Source organism: Agelaius phoeniceus, chromosome 6, assembly GCF_051311805.1.
Source record: "Agelaius phoeniceus isolate bAgePho1 chromosome 6, bAgePho1.hap1, whole genome shotgun sequence".
Taxonomy (NCBI): domain Eukaryota; kingdom Metazoa; phylum Chordata; class Aves; order Passeriformes; family Icteridae; genus Agelaius; species Agelaius phoeniceus.
In genome coordinates, this window is record NC_135270.1 from 15,060,376 (window position 1) to 15,079,041 (window position 18,666).

Below are 18,666 nucleotides of genomic sequence, written 5' to 3' on the forward strand. Positions count from 1 at the left end.
ACAAGAGTACAATTATTGGGGCTAGTAAAGGTTGAATATAAAATTGATAAAGCCCTCTCAGGTGAAACAATTTTAGGAAACTCAGAGGAAGACTGTAAAACAAACCATAACCACTCAAACATCTTACAGAAACGTCTATGCAGAGTGACACCTCCTATCATTAACACTTCTCAAACATTCCACCTAAAGATTCAGCTTTTCAACCAAAATTAGAAAAACAATTTTAAATTTTTCTAAACTCTGAAGCCATCATCAAATGCTACATGCCCAAAGAAGCAGTGAAGCTCTCTGCTAAGCTAGGTGCATTGATAATTAAATTTCCATTAAATATCTGTGACAAATGAGGAAATAGAAATTGGTTCATTTAAGTAGGCAACTGGTATAATATCAGATTCATCAAGCAAGACATCTGCCTGTTCATTGGAAAGGATGTGACATTTTAATCAGCCTTCACAGATTTTCATAATTAAACAGAGATTCCTGGGATAGAAGAGGCTGTGCAAAAATGAATCTGTTTTCAAATGAAAAGCCAGTACCTTTTGACAGGTATCATGCCAATATCTGAAAAAGAAAAATACTTTATTAGGTTCCTGCAGACCACAAGCAATCCATTAAAAGCAATCATTGGTGATAGAGGTGATTTTTTTGGGTTACTTACGTCTAACTTTTATGGACACTATTTTCTTTGTACGGATGAGGTTGATGACCTCTTCATGTGTGCATGAGGAAATGGAATATCCATTTATGCGCACTATCTCATCCCCAACCTCACAAACGGAAGGGAAAAGAAAAAGTAATTGTGAGTTAATAGTTTTAGAAATTTTTAAGATGGAATGCAATCTGGCAATCATTTTGATGCAAAGGTTAGATCATGTTGATTCATGAATACTTTCTGAATCTTAGGTAATGTCAGATCAGATTTACTGTATTTGTTTTAAATTAATACCAAACACCAAAAGAGCAAATTAATGGCCAAATAACAATTTTATAAATACTGTCTACTATACATCAGATTTGTACTCCACAGATTACCTTAAAAACAAGACTCTGTGTTAATTCCTATAATTTTGGAGTTATTTTCTTGATTTATACTTCAGAAGTTAAAGTTTGCTTTTACTGTATGCTTTCTGAGATACCTTCCTTAATATATTTGATCAATAGGAAACTAAACTTAGTCTTATTATCTTGACTGATTCTGGATTGAGAAAATGCATTATTTTAAGGGATTTTACCTCTTTGTCTTTGGGGACCCTGCTAACATTTATTGGCAATCCAATGGCAGCACCCCAAGGACATCCCTGGCAGTGTTCAATTTAATAGTATAGAACTGACAGGGTGCTTTCAGTCGGTTCTATAAAATTTCAAATCTTATTTATCAAAGTACAATCAAAAAGTTTCTCTTCCTCTAATATAAATCCAAATCTGATATGCTACGATGACTAGAGAGAATTTTCCAAGTTTTTATGAACTCTGCCCAATGATCCTCTTACCCAGCTAGGCTGAGAAGGAATCAGTGACGAAGACGTTGCCTACTTCATTTAAGTAGTGCCTTATTATCCGCTCAAGATTACAATGAAAAATTCCAGGTCCTGGCTGGAGCACCATAAGCAAAGACTTTTACTTGATGTGAACCACATGATGTGGCTGTATGAAAATTAGTGCATGATTTCTTCCATTATCAATGTAGATCAATCCACTGCACAGTAAAATATACAAATGATTACCATGAAATTACCATAACAAACCATCCACCATATCATCTTATACCTCTGATCTCCACGTGGACAAAGCCAAATACTTTGGGTCCTTTCCAGTAGCATTTCCTCTGAACTATTGTGAATATTTGTTATGAAAAATATATTTGACGAGACTTTGCTCATTAACACCAACAGCATGGGATTTTAATCTCAGTCAATGAAACTTCAGGTGCCTCCTCACAAATGTGTCTGGTTTCATGGCAGCATTTTCCCTAGTTAATGATTGCCTAAAATGTTCCATTTAAAGACTCAAGTGTCAAGCTTCCAAAGTTCACTTTAGGCTTAAGTTTTCCATGCTGGTATCTGCATTAGGCTGATTTCAGTTTTCAGCAAAGCTAAAGAAACGATATTTTTATTCAACAAAATTTATGTGGAATGTATTATCAAACTCATTTAAAAAAAACCCTACAATTACTTTACGAGAGGCTCTGTCCTTTCATTTTATATGAGAGGACTGAGTGGAATTTGAAGTAGAAATTCCTCAATATAGCCTGTGTTCTAGAGACTTTAACACACAAAAGGGCATGACATTGTGTGACAGGACATTAGGGTTGCTATCACTTTCTGCCTTTTTTCATATTATAATGATTCCTTGAATCTTCCAACTGTGATCTGGCAAATCAAAAAATAAAACACAAACAGAAAACCCCATGAATGTATCTTCTTTATTTCTTTCACAAGCTTTTCTAATTCTTCTGGGAAGTGTCTCATGCTCTGCAACACTACAGAAAACATTAACATGTCCACTATACCAGCATTGCTCATGGTCCCACTTTCCACTGAAGCTGAGGATTTTTGTCTGACACAACACAGCATCAGAAGGCAATGAAAGCAAAGAAAACCGTCCTGCAGAAAGGAACATGCTCGCAGAGGCAAAACAGGACTGTGGTCCCTAGCTCCTGACCAGTGGGACATCCACTCCCTCTGCTGGGCATCCAAAAAAATCTCATCCAGGGCAACGGCCTGCACTCCTAAGAGCTTGACAGTCAGATTTTTAAAATGGTCTTTAGCAACAGCAGAAATAGGTCAGTAATGAAGGCCTTTGAACATACAGCCTGTGGTAAAATGCAGAATCAGACAAGAAGAGCACATGAGGCCTGCAGTTTATAATTACATCCCTGACAGCTCTTGCCATCACTCATTTAACCAACTAACTGTTCCAAACATTCAAAACCACATCCATCCACCCTATCCATCCTCTGTTGATTTTACATATGTGGCAAAGGGGGAGGGTGGGCTTTTTGTTTGGTTTTGTTTTAGTTCAAGATCTCCCCCTTTGCTCACATCCTCCACATCATGCAGACTGTAACAGAGCATGGAGCCTGGGTTTGCACAAACCTGACCCTTTAAAAGGGTATCATGCTGTTACTGGCTGCCATGCCTTAACACACAGAAACCCCCAGTTTCAGGGCTGCAAATGGCAGTGCCATCCTGGGGCTTCTACTCCAGCAGAACTCACACTGTTCTGAGGATATCAGCATTCACTGAGTCAAATCTGTTCTCATCTCCCCAAGAGGCACTTGCAAAATTATAAATGCACACAAGAGCATATTTTATTTTCCCTCCAGTATGGGAATGAGCTTTCCCCATACAGGTATTTTTAATACTCTCCTTTACTAGACTGTCATCTTATTTCTGAAACTCAACACCCTTCACTCAACCTAATGACATTTGTATTGCTGACAGACAATGACTGAGGTTGCTTTACAAATAACCCAATCTAGGCTGAACTACAGAAGATCTATAGACATACAGCAAACTGCTTCTCTTTAGGATACTTGAACAGCTTTTCCTGAACAATGGTATCTAATATTGGAGTAATTAATAGCTGTTTTCATGTATTTTGTTACTTTTGTACAGGTATCACTGTATACCAAGCTAATGAATCAGAGCTGTAGAGATAAAAGTCTGTGGGACTGAGCAGAGTAGAACAGTAACAATTATTTTGGTATTATATCACAGTTTCCCCTTTCCCTATCCAACAGAGAGATGACAGACTTTTTAGAAAAAAGATGCAAACCTAACTTTTCTCAAGTAAAATGCCTATTATTTCTAACTTTTAACGTGAGAAATATAATATTTAGTGCTTCTAGGAAATTGAAGGGCTTCATATAATAACATCAACTGTTTCAAATTTCCCATTTTGTATACTGCTTCCACTTTCATCACTCACACCAATCTCTTTGTATTCAGCAGAATCCTCACACACAAGTATCAAAAAGCAGTGGGGGGCATGGGGGGGAGAGATGATGTCCATTACTTAATGGAAGGACAAAACACTTGAACCTTTAGAGAAACTGTAGTCAAAAAAGGGTCAAACCTACAAGTGCCACAGAGAACCTTCATTATTATTTGGTCATTTTAATGTAACTTGGAAAGTACCTCAAGGAGAAAACATGCAATTTGAACTGGAAATTTTAAAAGCAGCAGGATGTAAAAGTGATGGTATAATAGCAAATCATTATACCTTTCTCAGACTGCATTTTTGGGATTGAAAATGTGTAGAGATTTTGTTAAATAAATCAGGTGGGTGAAATTTCAGAAGCAGTTGGCTTTACTGTGAGACAGCAATTTAGAACAATGGGCTGCCTGTCAGGTCTTGTTATTCAGTGAGGTTCAGAAAGTGCCTAGTGCCACCTATTATTCAGGCACTTTAGGCTGAGCTTTAACACCACGTATCAAAAACCAGAAGCCAGGCAGTTACAGGAGCTGCAAAGCACCATCTGCCCACGTGAATTCATATAATCCCTAGCAAGTTCAGAGTCAGTGTCAAGCATTCTTCCCCCTTATTGTCCCTACTTTGTCAGCTAAACCCTAACAATGTTCTGAGTTGCAATAGAGTTCGTACACTCCAGCCCAAAGATCCTTTACAATCCCCCTCACTGACACCAACATGTCCAACAACGACCTTGGTCACAGAAAGCCAAGGGGCCTTTTTGTGTACAGAGAAAGCAGGACAACTGACATCCTAATAAGAGCACAACAGCTGAACATCCCTCCTTTTGCAGTGATTACGTGTCAAAATGTTAGTGTGAAAGAAGCAGAGAAGCAGAGCTGCAACACAGCCTTAACACCAAAGTATTGGAATGTATTTAAGGCAGTGGCTAGTAAGTCCTTTATTGATCAGCATCATTAGTGCCTTCCAATATTTTCCAGAAGATGTTTACAAAAGCCAAATAAGGGACTGGTCTTGATCTTTTTCTCAAGTTTCTAACAGTTGAGGAAGGAAGCAGAGGGAATCTCTCCTATTGAGCTCACCCCAGCCCAGGAACAACTCCCTTGTCTACACTTCCCATTCTTGCTGTGTAACACACAAGATGAGGTACATGAACTTTTGTAGTGCAAACTGAGAGGGTGCATCAAAGCCCTTTTCTGCAGTTGCCCATTGGCAAATCCCATGCTTAAATTAGGCTGAGGACACATAGAGCACAAGGTTTGTGCTGAGCTACAACACCCTCTCAGTTCTAACTACACACAGAACCTGTGGTTTTATCCCAAGGAGTTTGTAAAGCATCCCCTGGATGCACCTGTCACACATGACAGTCATGCACCTCCTGTGCAGAGCAGGCTGACAGAAGATGGAACTAATTCAAACATGATTCTGGATGGGATATATAGGTATGAATGCACAAACAGAAGGGCATGCACATACATGAAACAGAAAGAGGAACAGTTTAAATTTTAGAAAAGCTTTCAGCATGAGTGACACAAACAGGGAAACCTAACTTCATCTGCTTTGTTGATAGATATTTATTTTTATTTTTTTATCTAAGAGATTTGTGAGGTAATACTGAAACATATCTACAAAAACATGCTAGCTTAATTAAACTTAATTAAAATTAATGAATCATACTAGTCTAATATATTTTGGACTAGAGTTAAACACAATCCTTAGCCATCAATACTTAAAGCAGATATTCAGACTTGACAAATTAAAAGTAGCCAGCCATATTATATATATTACATTAGCCTTTCCAGTCAGAAATTCAGACCTTTAGGACACCTTATCAGATTCAAAGTCTGATAGAAAGATGCAGACATTTGCCACAGCAATTTCTCACACCTCTCTTCACTAAGCAATGCTGCATTCAAAAAGAAACCGAACACCCAAAACTTCATTAATGCAAATTGCATAAGTATTGCAGTGTTTCTACACATAATTATTTTTGCCAACCTTGTTGGCAACTTCATGTATCCAAAATGCAATCACAGAAAGTGCAATTCTATGCAGTAAAGAGGATACTGGGAATAGTAAAAAAATATGTTATTTATATTATTGCATAAACCAAAACCCCCACAATCTATACATAAAGTAAATATTTCATTACACAAATGATATCTATGCAAGATGGAATTAACACTTTTAGTATTTACATGTTCTGTTCTACATTTAATCAAAACTTAGCAACTTAAAGCACTCTTCCCCAGTCTAGAAATCCTTCTTTCCATCTGCTTACATACAACTGTTGCTACTCACGAAGTATAAGCATTCCAGGAAAACCTTAAGCCTTCAAAAATTAGCATATCCCAAACAAGAAAAAAAAAAAGGCTTACATATAATTAGGAAAAGCAAAATGAACATTTTTAATGACTTGATTCACCACTGGTATAATGGTATTTACCATGGCATTACTTTACATGTAGGGATTCTATTTGAAGTGACAAAGAGCATCTTAGCAAAATCAATTTCTGAATGTTAAAGAACAACCATTAGCACCTAACATGAATAGAATTTTCTTACCTGAAGTCCAGCATTGTCTGCCTGTCCTCCTTTAACCAGCTGGGAGATGAAGAGGCCACAGCTGAATTCCACTCCACCTCTTACACTTAATCCGAGCCCTTCAGGATTCAATCGATCCAATCTCACCTCTTTCAGCTTTCTGCAAAAATGGAACACACCTGAATGTTCAGCTGCATAACACCTTGTCTCAATTATGTTTCATATGAAAGTCAGACATTATTTTTCACTTATATAATTTAGGCATAAAAGGCAACCTCACTGAAGTTTGGATGGATGTGTGTTAGCTAAAACCATCAAGTTTATTCATATGAAAAGACATTTGCAATCACTGAAACTGCTTTTAGAGGGTTAGAGCAATGAGATTTTTTTTATTATTAAATTCAAGAAAAACGAGAAAATATTGGTTTGGCTTCTTTACCCTGCTTTTACTAGATTAAACCACTTGGCAAACAATTTAAGTACAGTACGCTTGGGTGTACTTCTAGCAAATATAGCAAAAGTAAAATAACTATGCGCAACTCTACACCGACAAACAATATTTTACTCGGAGTTTACCTCAGTAAACTCAGTATTTCTTGTTTTTTATTTCAGTTAGCTGCATTGTTTTGTTGTTGTTCTGCGTTGTCTCACCGTGATCGTTTGGGTGTAAGCTGATCGTATTCCACCTGGTGTTTTAATGGGATGAGTGGGCGGATGGCATCGAACAGAGGCAACCTGCTTGGTTCATTAATCACCAGTTTTAGGTCCCCTACCAACACTGGGAGATTCATAGACCTGCAAAAACACAGCGACAAAACAAACACAGGTAAACAACACACCAACAAAAAGTTTCATTTTATAAGTTGATGTGCACATGACTTCAATATTTGCATGTCCTTTCAAGCTACCAAAAGAGATATTTATGCAGATACCGGTTTGATGAAAGCAAACTAGCCCCTGAGAAAGCAAACCTTCTGTAAATAAAGAACATTTGCTTCAAAACATGTGAAGTCTTCTATACATTCACTTGATATTTTAAGGTCATGCACATCACGTTTAGAGATGACATCTCCAATTTCATTGTCAGAGCACCTACAAGATTTATGGAACCATTTGAAAATATCTTTCCAGATTAGACCCACCTGCCTAATGGATTTTTGTTTCCTTATTAGTTAGGGATCCTTGTAAGTAAATATAGGCTACCAGCTCTTTCCTTTCCTGAACTTAGAGTACTGACAAATTGTTTCAATTCAGGACAAAAAAAAAAATCCCAATATTCAGCAGCTAGAGCAAAGACTTTGTTTAAGTTCCAGGTTTTGTTCAAAATCAAATTTGAAGGGTAATTAAGTAATCCAAAAAACCTACAGAAGTCAAACTGTTGTAAACATTTCTTTCATGAGAGCTAAGCAAAGTGTCTCCTTGAAATTGTCAGCACTGAGATGGCTATAATCTACAAAATATACTTTGTTGTACAGATGCAGGAGTGGAGGAACAGCTAAGGTTCAGTGGAGGAATATAAGATATTCAGTTAAACTTTTTCTGTATTATTTACTGTTCTCTTTTTTAAATTTACATTTCCTGGGACGCAATATTTCTGAGGCATGGGCATTGAAAGTACAGATCAGGAATACCTATAGGATTAGAGGTGAAATACTTCTGGAAGTCCTATTCACAATGAAGCAGAAATTAAGTGCTAACTCTAACAGCAAACGCACATATTTTTGCCCTGGGATATTTCACAATGTATTCCCAGGAAGAGATACATCATTGTATGTTCAAAGAGATATTGCAAATTTTGCCCAAGACATTGCAGTTGTGGAAATTGAAGAAAAGTTGTCATATGCATTGTTAATTTTGTAACTGCAAGAAGATTTTAAATAATTCAGATCTGCTGAACCAACTGGCTTTCCAAACAAAGTCTTTATGAATGGAAAAGCAATTAGACAGCCCTGAGTGAAACTGAATCAGATATGCAGCTGAATACTCCCATAACTACAAACATCAGATGGAAACATATACACTTCACTCAGCTGAGAAGCTTTTAATTACAATATGAATGGAAACAATGTCTAAAAGAGCCACTTGCCTATGATCAATGGAAAATATATTCTCATCTTCTCTGAAAAACAATGGATCATGGGCTGATGTAATTTGCAATGAAACAAGTCTGAGGCAAATGTGGTTTAAACCAGTTCAGCAAAAGGGTTGCTAATAGGCCTATCACCTTTCCAATTTTTTACCATTGTGTTCTAATAAGCCAGAGTCATTAAACATGCCAAACAAATTCTAAGAGTTTATTTTTCCAGCTTTGTGAAGGACAGTTGCAAAGTTTTTATCTGAAAAGTTAGCAAAAAATCTTTAAAAAGTGATGCCAGCGAAAACTTTGTATCAAACAAATAAGCACTATTTTGAAATACTAATGAACATTATTAATGCTCTCTGCCTGTTTCCTAAGAACAGTTTTATCATGCAGGAGCCTCCCCCCACACACCCCCAGATATGAATCCACCAAACTCTTTTAAAAAACTGCCAAGTCATGAAACCAAAGTAGCTTTATAAGTGATTACAGACATGCTCCTTCTCTGCCTGCAGGTTATGCTGCGAAACCACAAGATCTCATTAAACAGGATAAAAACCTCTTACTTCAATTACTTTTCTAGTAGCACATAGAAAGACTATTTAAATAATCATGAATATTAATTCTTCAAATTGAAAAAGATTAGTAAAATCCCACACCAACATATATAAAGCTAGATCTTACTGGTGGTACATCCGCAGCACATCATAAAGGTAATCCTTCTCCGCTTCATTGTCAATTAATAGATTGACCTGAAAACCCAAAGACACTATCATTAATCTCTGACTTAATAGCCCCAAAAACTGAACACGAGAGACTTTCACAGATTCTTAAGCTGTAGAGCAAAAGTTCCATTAAGGAAAAAGAATTTTTTAAAGGTAAACATGTTTTGGCAACAGAGCATTACCTCACAACATTATGCTTACAATGAGACTTTCTAAAATTAGTATGACAACAATTAGACAAGGTGGTGAATCCTGATACACTCTGTATGCTACATTTCCCCTCAGCAGTAGTATCATTTCAGTAATATCATATTTGTCTTACCTGATAATCACTGTACTGTTGAATAAATGTCTTCAGAAACCTTTTTGGCCACTCATTAATGTAGCACATGCTGTCACAGATAAAACCACCGCGCTGAGATACAATCTCTGTGCTGTCGTCCAAACCACCGATTTCAGGAGCTCACTTATAGCATTATGCAAACTGCTACACCTCTGCTCCTCTTTGCTCCAGCTCTTAACTGATAGAACTTGCTAGTTATTCTTTCCTCCCCCACTAATAGTACCTTTACTTAAACCAGTGTCATATTACTATGCCTGCTCTTGGATAATTACAGTAAATTAAAGCAAAAGAAAACCAAACCTGAATTCTTACATGAGGAGTTCAATTTGTATTCAATGATAGTAAGACCCCCACTAATCTTACTTGTAGTGAGAGGTCACATCACATCAGTTTTACATCTGGACAAGCCTGATGTTTAGGAACACAATTTACATCTGACCTAAAGGGTAATATTACTGTGACGTGAAGACTGAGAAGCAATTTGCATACTTAAAGAAAGGCCCTTTCTTTCCAGGTTTGCAATGGTTTGTATTATGTTCTAAACTAAATACATGCTTCATATTCCTTTTGTCCTACTTGGCTGTCTAAAGCCAGCAAGTCTTTAGTGGTTTTCTATTACTTGTACCTCCTGGCTCTCTAAAGCCAGCAAGACCTCACATTCAGGTGGTTTTCTGTTACTTGCCTCCTCTGGAAAAAGACACTTTCAAAACCTAAAGGCCAGAAAGCTACATGCAGGTCAAGATTGCTTTACAGTTGTACCAGTGAATGCCATTTATTCACCATGAATTTCAAAACACATAGGATAAAGTCTGTCTTAAAAGGAAATAAAATATTTGCCATCAAAACTTCAGCAATACTGTGCACAGACTCAAGGCAAGGCTAATTGTAAAGGTAAAACTCAAGGTACAACTAATTCCAGCATCCATTTCTCACTTCCCTAACATGTAAAATACAGAGCTCAATCCCCAAGGCCAGCTAAGATACTGTGTGAGCTGTCTCTCACAAAGAACATTAAATGTTTAAGTGCATCGACCCTACACAGCAAAGGGCCAAACCATCATCATCTCTTTTTCCTGACAGAGAAAGCAAAGATTAACAATATTCATTTTTTCTCCTAATATGCTTACTGTTGGATACATCCTCATTTCCTCTCAGAAAATGGAGGGCTACATCTAAATTCTGCTATTTCTTCTGACAAAATATTCAGTTTTTCTGTTTGACTCCTGCACTTCTCACCCTACACCAGCAACTTCCTCCTCCTCTGACCAAACCCAACACCCAGGTGATTTCTAATATATTCAGAATGCTACAGCTGGGTTAATCATCCTGGGCCACTCCTACTAATGGGTCATTCTCCTCCTGCTGCCTTCTCTTCCATCAATTATCACTGCATCATAGCTACCTGCATCTCATGCCATTTCCCTATTTCTTTAACTACCTGAGGTTAAATCTCACTGAAAACACATGCTTTACCTGGACTTATCATCAGCTTTAAAAACTGACTCTAATTTCATAAATCCTAAAATATCATCCCCCCACTATTAAAAAAAAAATAAACTAGCAGTGACATGGTATAACTTGGATCACAGAAGTATTTTAGTATCTATTTCTCAAGGAAATGACTGTAGAGTCATGGGATAGGTGATTTCACACCTGTTAAATCAAGGATATTTTAGAAAAACCATCTGGACACGGCACTGGACAATTGGCTCTCGATGGCCCTGAGCATGGAGGGGTTGGGGCAGACAACCTCCAGGTGTCTCTTCTACCCTCAACCCTTCAGTGATTATTTAAAGAGTCTTGTATTAGTTGTATCATTGATAATCCTAGAATACAGAGTTGTTCATGCTCCACTTCTCACTACATACACTGCACTGTTTTTCATAGAAATTTGTTGCCATCTTATCACAGGGGTTCCATACTGTTGTCTCCTTATCACAAAGGTTCCATACCTTCTGGGTGTTTCTCTGGGCAGCTCCTGAGAGCACTGACTCTTCCCTCTTCACAAAGCAGCCAACAGACTCCAATTCCCCTCTCACCCAGCCACCCACTCTCTTATAGCACTCTTCTTCTCGCTGGTTACAGCTGTGGCCTGGTAAAGTCAGGCCTGCTCCTAATCATTGATAATTGGCCCAGCTGCAACTCCTTAGGGGTAGGATTACTTTTTACATGATCTTTATTTTCTTATATTCTGTCTCCCTACAGAAATTAATAAAAAATCATCACCCAATCTACACACATAAAAAAATGAAGTCTGTCAAGAAGTCTACCTAAGTTAATTCAGTGGAATAGAAGCTGTGGGGAGGAAAAAGCACATTTTTGGTGTGGAAAAAGTTCAGATGATGATAATGCAATATATTAGCACTATTCCAATCTGCCAGATACCAAAGAAGAGTATGAAGTCCTGTTTAAGTTAGACAGATTTTGGAAAACTATTGAAGGAAAGGGAAAAACTGGTTTGGATATGTAGCATATTTTACATTGTTGCTTGGTTGATAGGGAAACTGATTAAAATTGCTGAGGAAAAAAGAAACTCAGAAAAAAAGTTAAGTAAGACAACTGCCATTAACTGAGGAAATTGAGATCTTGTAGTGAGCATCTTCACTGGTATGTCACAGAAAAAGTAAGCATCCAAGACTGTAGGTGCTGCAGAGGTCACTAGAAGCAGGATGATGCAAAATAAAAATAAGAAAATACCTATTTCAATGTCTTCTAAGTCAGATAAAGCTGTCACTGATACCTGCATCCCAGCTGTTTGCAGCAACACTGACAATACATCTCTCGTTATCGGGGTGGGGCTTGAATGATTTATGAATTATAGCAGCAATGAAAGGGAGAAGGTTTAAAGTTCAAGACAGTAACCACCCACCTAGAAACAAGAGTCTTTACAGAAATGTTGCACAACCCATTGTTGAGTTATACAGTAATAGGGAGCAAGGCAGAAACAATGTGCTAGATGGCTGCAGTCATCACGATGGAGTATCCAGGTCCTTAATGTTCTTGAACTCCAATTTGACATACAGAAGTGTTTCTGCAGTCCCTCTAATTTATCCTAACAATCCTTTGGTTAATGTGTTTATTATTATCAGGTGGCAGATACTTCTCTAAAACATTACATTACTTTGTGGAAGTCGCACGTCCTAGCTGATAAAAACAAAACAACCCCCCCCCCCCCCCCCAAAACCCATAAAAAACCAAATCAACCACAACTTTCTTCACAAAACAAAACAACCCTCGCAAAATACTGCAGAAAACCTTAATCAGAGAGAGTCCTGAACGGCTTGGCAAAAACATCTTTTACACATGTAAACTATTTTCCTCCTCCTTTCCTTAATTAGAGCTTTTTAGAGCGGTCTTCGCTCATACAATTTTGCGCTCTGCCGAGCACTTATTTAACCGGATAAATGACAAAACGACAAAATGCCAGGCAGCCCGAGCCGCTCCATGTATCAAATACGTTCGCACATGAGCGCACAACCGCGCCGGGGAATGTTAAGGTGGAACCGGAGCGGGCCGAGCCCCGCCGGGTGCGCGCAGGGCTGAGCGGGCACTGCCAGTGCCTGGACTCCACCACCGGCTCCAACGGGGCATTAAGCACAAAACAAACTGTTCTAAGCCCCGAAAAAGCTCATGCACTGGGGAACGATCCTCTTCTCTCCCTCTCTTTCCAAGGCCTTTAGCACCCATCCCGTCCCAGGAGGCTGCCACCCGCGCCGGTGGCAGGGCAGTGCAACGTCCCTGAGCCTCTCCCTGCCTGCCCCGCGGCTCACCGGGGCACAGCCGTGCCCGCCTGGGGGGGCCGTGCCGCCCGCCCGCAGCCTCCGCTCCGGCCGGCCCCGCCGCCTCACCTTGTGCCGGAACTCTCGGGCGACGCGGCGCTCCATGGCGCGGGCAATGCGCGGGAGCGGTGCGGGCAATGCGCGGGAGCGGTGCGGGCAATGCGCGGGAGCGGTGCGGGCAATGCGCGGGGCGGCTGCGCGGGCGAGGCCGCGCCCCGGGGCGGTGAGAGGCGCGCCCGCCGCCGCCGCCTCCGGCATGCCCGAGATCGCAGGGCACGAGCAGCCGGGCACCGCTACCCGCGCTGGGCTTGAGGCCGGAACGGCCCAGAAAGTAAAAGGAAAATAAACATCCCTCCATACACGGCCCCTGCCCCGCGGTGTGCTGTCCGGGCTTCTCCCTGGGCTGGTTTGTACAACTAGCTCTTCTCCTCAAACGGCACTCAGCTCCCATACCAATTTCTCGCCTGTATTTGTAGGTATGCATGCATGTCAGTAACACTAATAGTCAAGGAAACCACGAATATGTGAACTTTAAAGCATATTAACACCCAGGTTAAAAACAAAACAACCAATCAAAAAACAATCTAGGCCCAAACAAACAGAAAAAAAATGCTTCAATAAATTGTTGTATGGCAAATAATCTCAACTTCTTTGTTTTTAGGTAAGCAAAGTGAAGCTAATTCCTCATGGTCTAGATCAGACTTCCCCCAGTCTTTCCCACAATGTTGTTGCTTACAAATACAGCCTCTGACGTGGCTGTTGTAACTGCAGAAGAATCAAGCTCGGTGCACCTGAAGAGGAACCTATTTTGGACTAATCTCTTTCGTACTTTTTTGTCTTGCTGGTTCTTCTCCCACTTTCCCTACTGTGGTTCAACATCACAGATTTCCTCAATCAGGAGGGTAGTGAGTGGAGAACACCTGCTCACCCACGTCTCTTGGTCTCCATGCAGAATCACCTTTAACCACGTAACTCCAGAGAGAGCAGGGTTTACTTAAGGACAGGTAACTTACCTCTCCTCCTTCCAACAGAGTGGAAACTTGTATGAATGCATATAAAAGTGTGATTAAAAAGAAATCCATACTGCCATAAACCCCCCTGTATTCTATTTTATCATTTCTGTGTGATAACTTCTGTAAGCTACACTGGCTCCTTAGAAACTGCTCTAAGCACTTGCAGATGGTTTTGCTGTGTTGGAACATTTAAGCCATATGTACACTACCCATTTATCATATCAGGTGTCAGGAATATGAGAGGAGTGCATATTAAGCCTGTATACAAATAAATACAGTTGTTTTCAGAAAACTGTTTTCTCTTAAAATTGCAACTATTAATACATAAATCACTTTTACCTAAGTTCCAGTACCACACAATACCAAAATGCTAGTCTCTCCACACAGATATAGAATTAAACACAGAGATACAGAATTTCTGCCATGGACATGCAAAACAAAACTATCTTGTATTTGAAAAGAGAGAGGAGACACAAAAAATTTAAAGCAGACATAAGAACCCATGCATGTCGAGCCTTTAAATTTACATATAGTCTAGAACAATCATTGATTATCTATCAATCATTTCTAGAAGGCTTCACAGGAATAGATCTTATCCAAGCTCAAAGCTATGTACACTTGAAAGAAATTAACTGTTTTTTATAATACAGATAAACTTCCCAGGAGTAAGAAACTCCTCCTCCACGTAGTAAAGAATTGTGAAATTGACTTCACTTGGTGATGTGAAAACTGCTCTGAATCATCGTGTACAGGACACAGTGCAGGAAGGATGACAAACTTGGTGGGCTGTTATTCTGCTGTTACATAAATTCATGTGCTCTACTGTATGCAAATACAAAGCAAACAAATCCACAAAGCTAACTCGTGCTCCAAAACTGGAAGTTGGATAACCAGTAAATTTATTAAATGGTTCTGAAGTGTTCATTGCTTCAAATGCACCATGTATTAAAAGATAGTACAATTATGACTGTTTAGTATTTTTAGATAATGAAATCTTTCCTAGCAAGAAATCAAATTGCATCTAAATTGGTTCTAAATTATCTTCAATTCTTGTTTTGCTACTTGTGGCACAAAGAGAAAATGAACAAAGTGAGCAGCTCATTTAGAAACAAAGAAATACATTAAAGTGTGTGTTGTGTAACCTGATCCCTGTTGCTTTCATCTACTTTCTCTACCTCCATTAACATAACTTGTATTAGTGAAAGTGCACCAAAGCCAAGCACATGCTGCACTCAGAGCAGATACAGGCTGAGGCTAGCGCATAGTTCTAAAAATTTGTTTGGGGTTATTTGGAAAAGGCTGTTGTCAAAGTTAAAGGATATCTTTTATTCCTCACGTTTTTTTCTCTCAAGCATTCTCCCTCCAACACTTACAGGAGAGAACAGAATTCTCAGTGAAAACATCACTAGTTTTCCATCATTTCATTAGAAATGAAACACAAGAAACACAATCCACAGGGACAAATTACAAAGGCAGAAAAGAGATCTTTTTAATGACTTACTGTTAACAGACTTCCCAAAGCAGTCAGAAAAGGCCCCTTTTTATCTGAGACAGTTTCTCACCTGGTATGGGCAGCTTCTAAAGCTTCTGTCACAGGATATGCAAACCTGAAGAATGATGGGGAGAGAGACAGCAGCAGATGGGAAAGGGAAAATAACAGGAAAGGTAACAGTGATAGGAGGAGAGAAAAGGGAAAAGACATAATGAAAGGAAGCAAATTTAATCATAAAGGGTGAAAAAAAGAAAGAAAAAAGAGGAGAAATAAACATGGAAAAGGCTCCAAAGAGAGCTCCAGAGTGTGAATTTATAGTAAAAATAAAAAAGTTATCAGAAGCTATGGAAACCCTCCGTACATTAGCTGCCTGCTGCATTCAGTGTATGTCTCACTTATGTCTGTCGTTATTCAAGCCCTAACACCTCTTTCAGAGGGACCACTGCTCTCTGCTGAGCACGGACAAGATTTGCCGCTCCCGGCCGGAGCTGAGCGCTCAGTGCGTGCCCATCCATCCGCAGGAGCTGCGGGAGCAGCCCCGGCTCCGCTGGCCCCGGAGCGGCCGCTTAGAGCGGCGGTCGCGGCTGCTGCTGCCGAGACAGCGACACACGAACCTCCCAAAACCGCGGAGGGCGGACAAATGGAAGGGAATGCACGGAGGCGGCGAGGTCAGCGCCGGGCACGGCCAGGGCGGGAGCGGCGATGGCAGAGCCAGACCCGCTGCGGGGCCAGGGGCGGTGTCCGGGGCGGTGTCCGGGGTGGGTGCCGGGGCAGGGCTAGGCCGGGGGCGGATAAACCCCCCGGCAGCCCCGCCCGCCCGGGCGGGATGAGCTCGGGGCGCAGGTAGCGGCCGGAGCTCCGCGGGAAGCCGCTGCCGCCCGCATGGAGACCCGGCTCCTCCTCTGGGCGCTGCTGGGTGTCTGGCTGTCCTCAGGTGAGTGTCCCGCCGGCCGGGGCATGGCATGGCATGGCATGGCATGGCTGCGGGAGGGCGGACAGGGCAGCCCGGGCCATCGCTAACCTGCCGCCCTTGCCTTCCAGCCCTGTCTCCGTGGGGCGCCCGGGCGCAGCTCCCGGCCGACGGGGACCTGCCGCTCCCCAGGTAAGAGCCGGCCGGGGCATAGCGGGGCCTTTCCGGGCTGGGCGGGTGCCTGCGCTGCCCGGACCGAGCCGACGCTGCTCTTTTCTCCCCCCTCAGCCGAGGCAGCGCCGCGGGAGCCCGGAGCGGGGGCGGCCTCGCCGCGGCGGCGCAGGTGAGGAACGGCGGGCGGGCACCAGGGACCGGGCACCACGGCCCCTCACTGCGGACACCGGGCCGCTGGGATGGGCAGCTTCCCACCCGGCAGGCCCTGGAAAGAGAGCATCCACCACACTGCATCCCGGGCTCTTGGGGCTGATAAGTTCAGGTGGTGTCAGGCTCACAGCGCTGCTGCCCGGGGAGATCCCTCTGAGGGGGCTGACGGTGCGGGACAGAGGGCAGCGTGTTCTGGTTGTCATCAGGATAACGTGCTCCTCATTAATATACCTGTACATTGCTGTGATACCATCTGTATTTGGGGGGATGTTCTGCCCTTGGTGTTCAGGACTTGCTCTAGAATGTGTATTTTATCTCAGCCAGGAGGATTGTCAATCCTGAACGAAAGTTTAGTGTTAGAACAGTGAGAAAAGATGGTGTGATTGTGTCTAAAGCTTTAACTTGTTCAAGAAGTTATGTGTTGTACAGCGTGTCCTTGCTCGAGGAAAAGCTGAGGTCAACAATTGCTTTGTGGGAGCCTTTTTGCCTCTCGGTAGAGGTAAACGAGCTGGCAGTATCGGGTCACTGCAGCTCAGCGCTCAGGTTTTTGGATGTGGTTTGTCTTGGCAACTCGGCTGTGTCGCTCATGGCACATTGCTGAAATGTAATTAGGGTGTGTGGTTCCCGCTCCCTTGTTCGAGGGTGGGAAAAGGAAGGATTGCTTTGTAGTCCTTGTTCCTGGCTCCTCAGAGGGAGTCACCTTTCCCTCTGCTTTCTCCCTGCTCTTTCTGGGAAAAGCTCAGCAAAGAAAAAATGTCACATAACTGCAAACAGGTAGCCAAATCAACCACCAATAGTAGTGAATGCTCCTGGATTTAGGTTCTCCCACCAAGCATACAAGATAGAGTAATAAACTTTTTGTTTCTTTTTGGGCTAGCCTACTGAGCAGAAATCTTCAGTAAGGAGTATATTTAGGAGGAAGGAAGAAGAGAAAATATTGTAGTCTTGAGTAGAGTATACTTTTAGCTTTACAATATGTTTTTTGAGAACTTTATAACAAGCCAATACGAATCAATGATCTTACTAAAAATGGTACATTTACTGACAGACTGGAGAGACTTTTAGGTGTTTTGTTTATAGCTGCTGATTTCTTTGTTCTTTCTGAAAGGAGCCTGGAATGGCAGTTCATAACACTTCACCTACAGCAATGTCCTTGTCCTGGAACAGGAGAATTCACAGTATGAGATGTGGACCACCCAGTAAGTTATTTATGTTTCTACATGAAGGGACTTCTCTTGTCCCTTACTTTCTGCATTGTTTAATCATTCTTAAGAAGAAAAAGAAAGACCTTAAATACATAATACAGGCCTTAATGGTAATGAGGCTTTACCTTGTTTGGTTTCAAAGGTACACAGGAGAATGGAAATTTGTCATGGAGTTTCACCTTGCTTTAAGTTTATACCTGGTTCTGATTTGATAATCTGGGAGACTATTCCTAACTGCAGGTTTTGTAATAAAGAGTTTTC

General features: G+C 41.2%; 2 protein-coding genes across 4 annotated transcripts in view; one reads left to right on the forward strand and one right to left on the reverse strand.

Annotated features, from left to right (window-relative positions):
- USH1C (USH1 protein network component harmonin) overlaps positions 1–13,640 on the reverse strand; it is a 47,576-nt gene extending 33,936 nt beyond the window's left edge. Inside the window, exons 1-6 of one of the 3 annotated variants that reach the window (XM_077179870.1) lie at positions 13,471–13,609; positions 9,239–9,306; positions 7,129–7,272; positions 6,499–6,637; positions 659–767; positions 537–561 (exon numbers count right to left, since the gene is read on the reverse strand). In XM_077179870.1, coding sequence (XP_077035985.1) covers positions 537–561; positions 659–767; positions 6,499–6,637; positions 7,129–7,272; positions 9,239–9,306; positions 13,471–13,506 — 521 coding nt within the window. In that variant the 5' untranslated portion in view covers positions 13,507–13,609. Of the gene's footprint in view, positions 1–536; positions 562–658; positions 768–6,498; positions 6,638–7,128; positions 7,273–9,238; positions 9,307–13,470 lie in introns of all 3 variants that reach the window. The other 2 variants (XM_077179871.1, XM_077179869.1) reach the window with 2 other exon arrangements.
- Positions 13,641–16,719: 3,079 nt separating this feature from the next.
- The window catches only part of OTOG (otogelin), a 92,997-nt gene continuing 91,050 nt past the window's right edge, over positions 16,720–18,666 (forward strand). The window contains exons 1-4 of the mRNA XM_054635073.2: positions 16,720–16,840; positions 16,948–17,008; positions 17,105–17,159; positions 18,309–18,399. Coding sequence (XP_054491048.2) covers positions 16,789–16,840; positions 16,948–17,008; positions 17,105–17,159; positions 18,309–18,399 — 259 coding nt within the window. The 5' untranslated portion in view covers positions 16,720–16,788. The remainder of the gene's footprint in view (positions 16,841–16,947; positions 17,009–17,104; positions 17,160–18,308; positions 18,400–18,666) is intronic.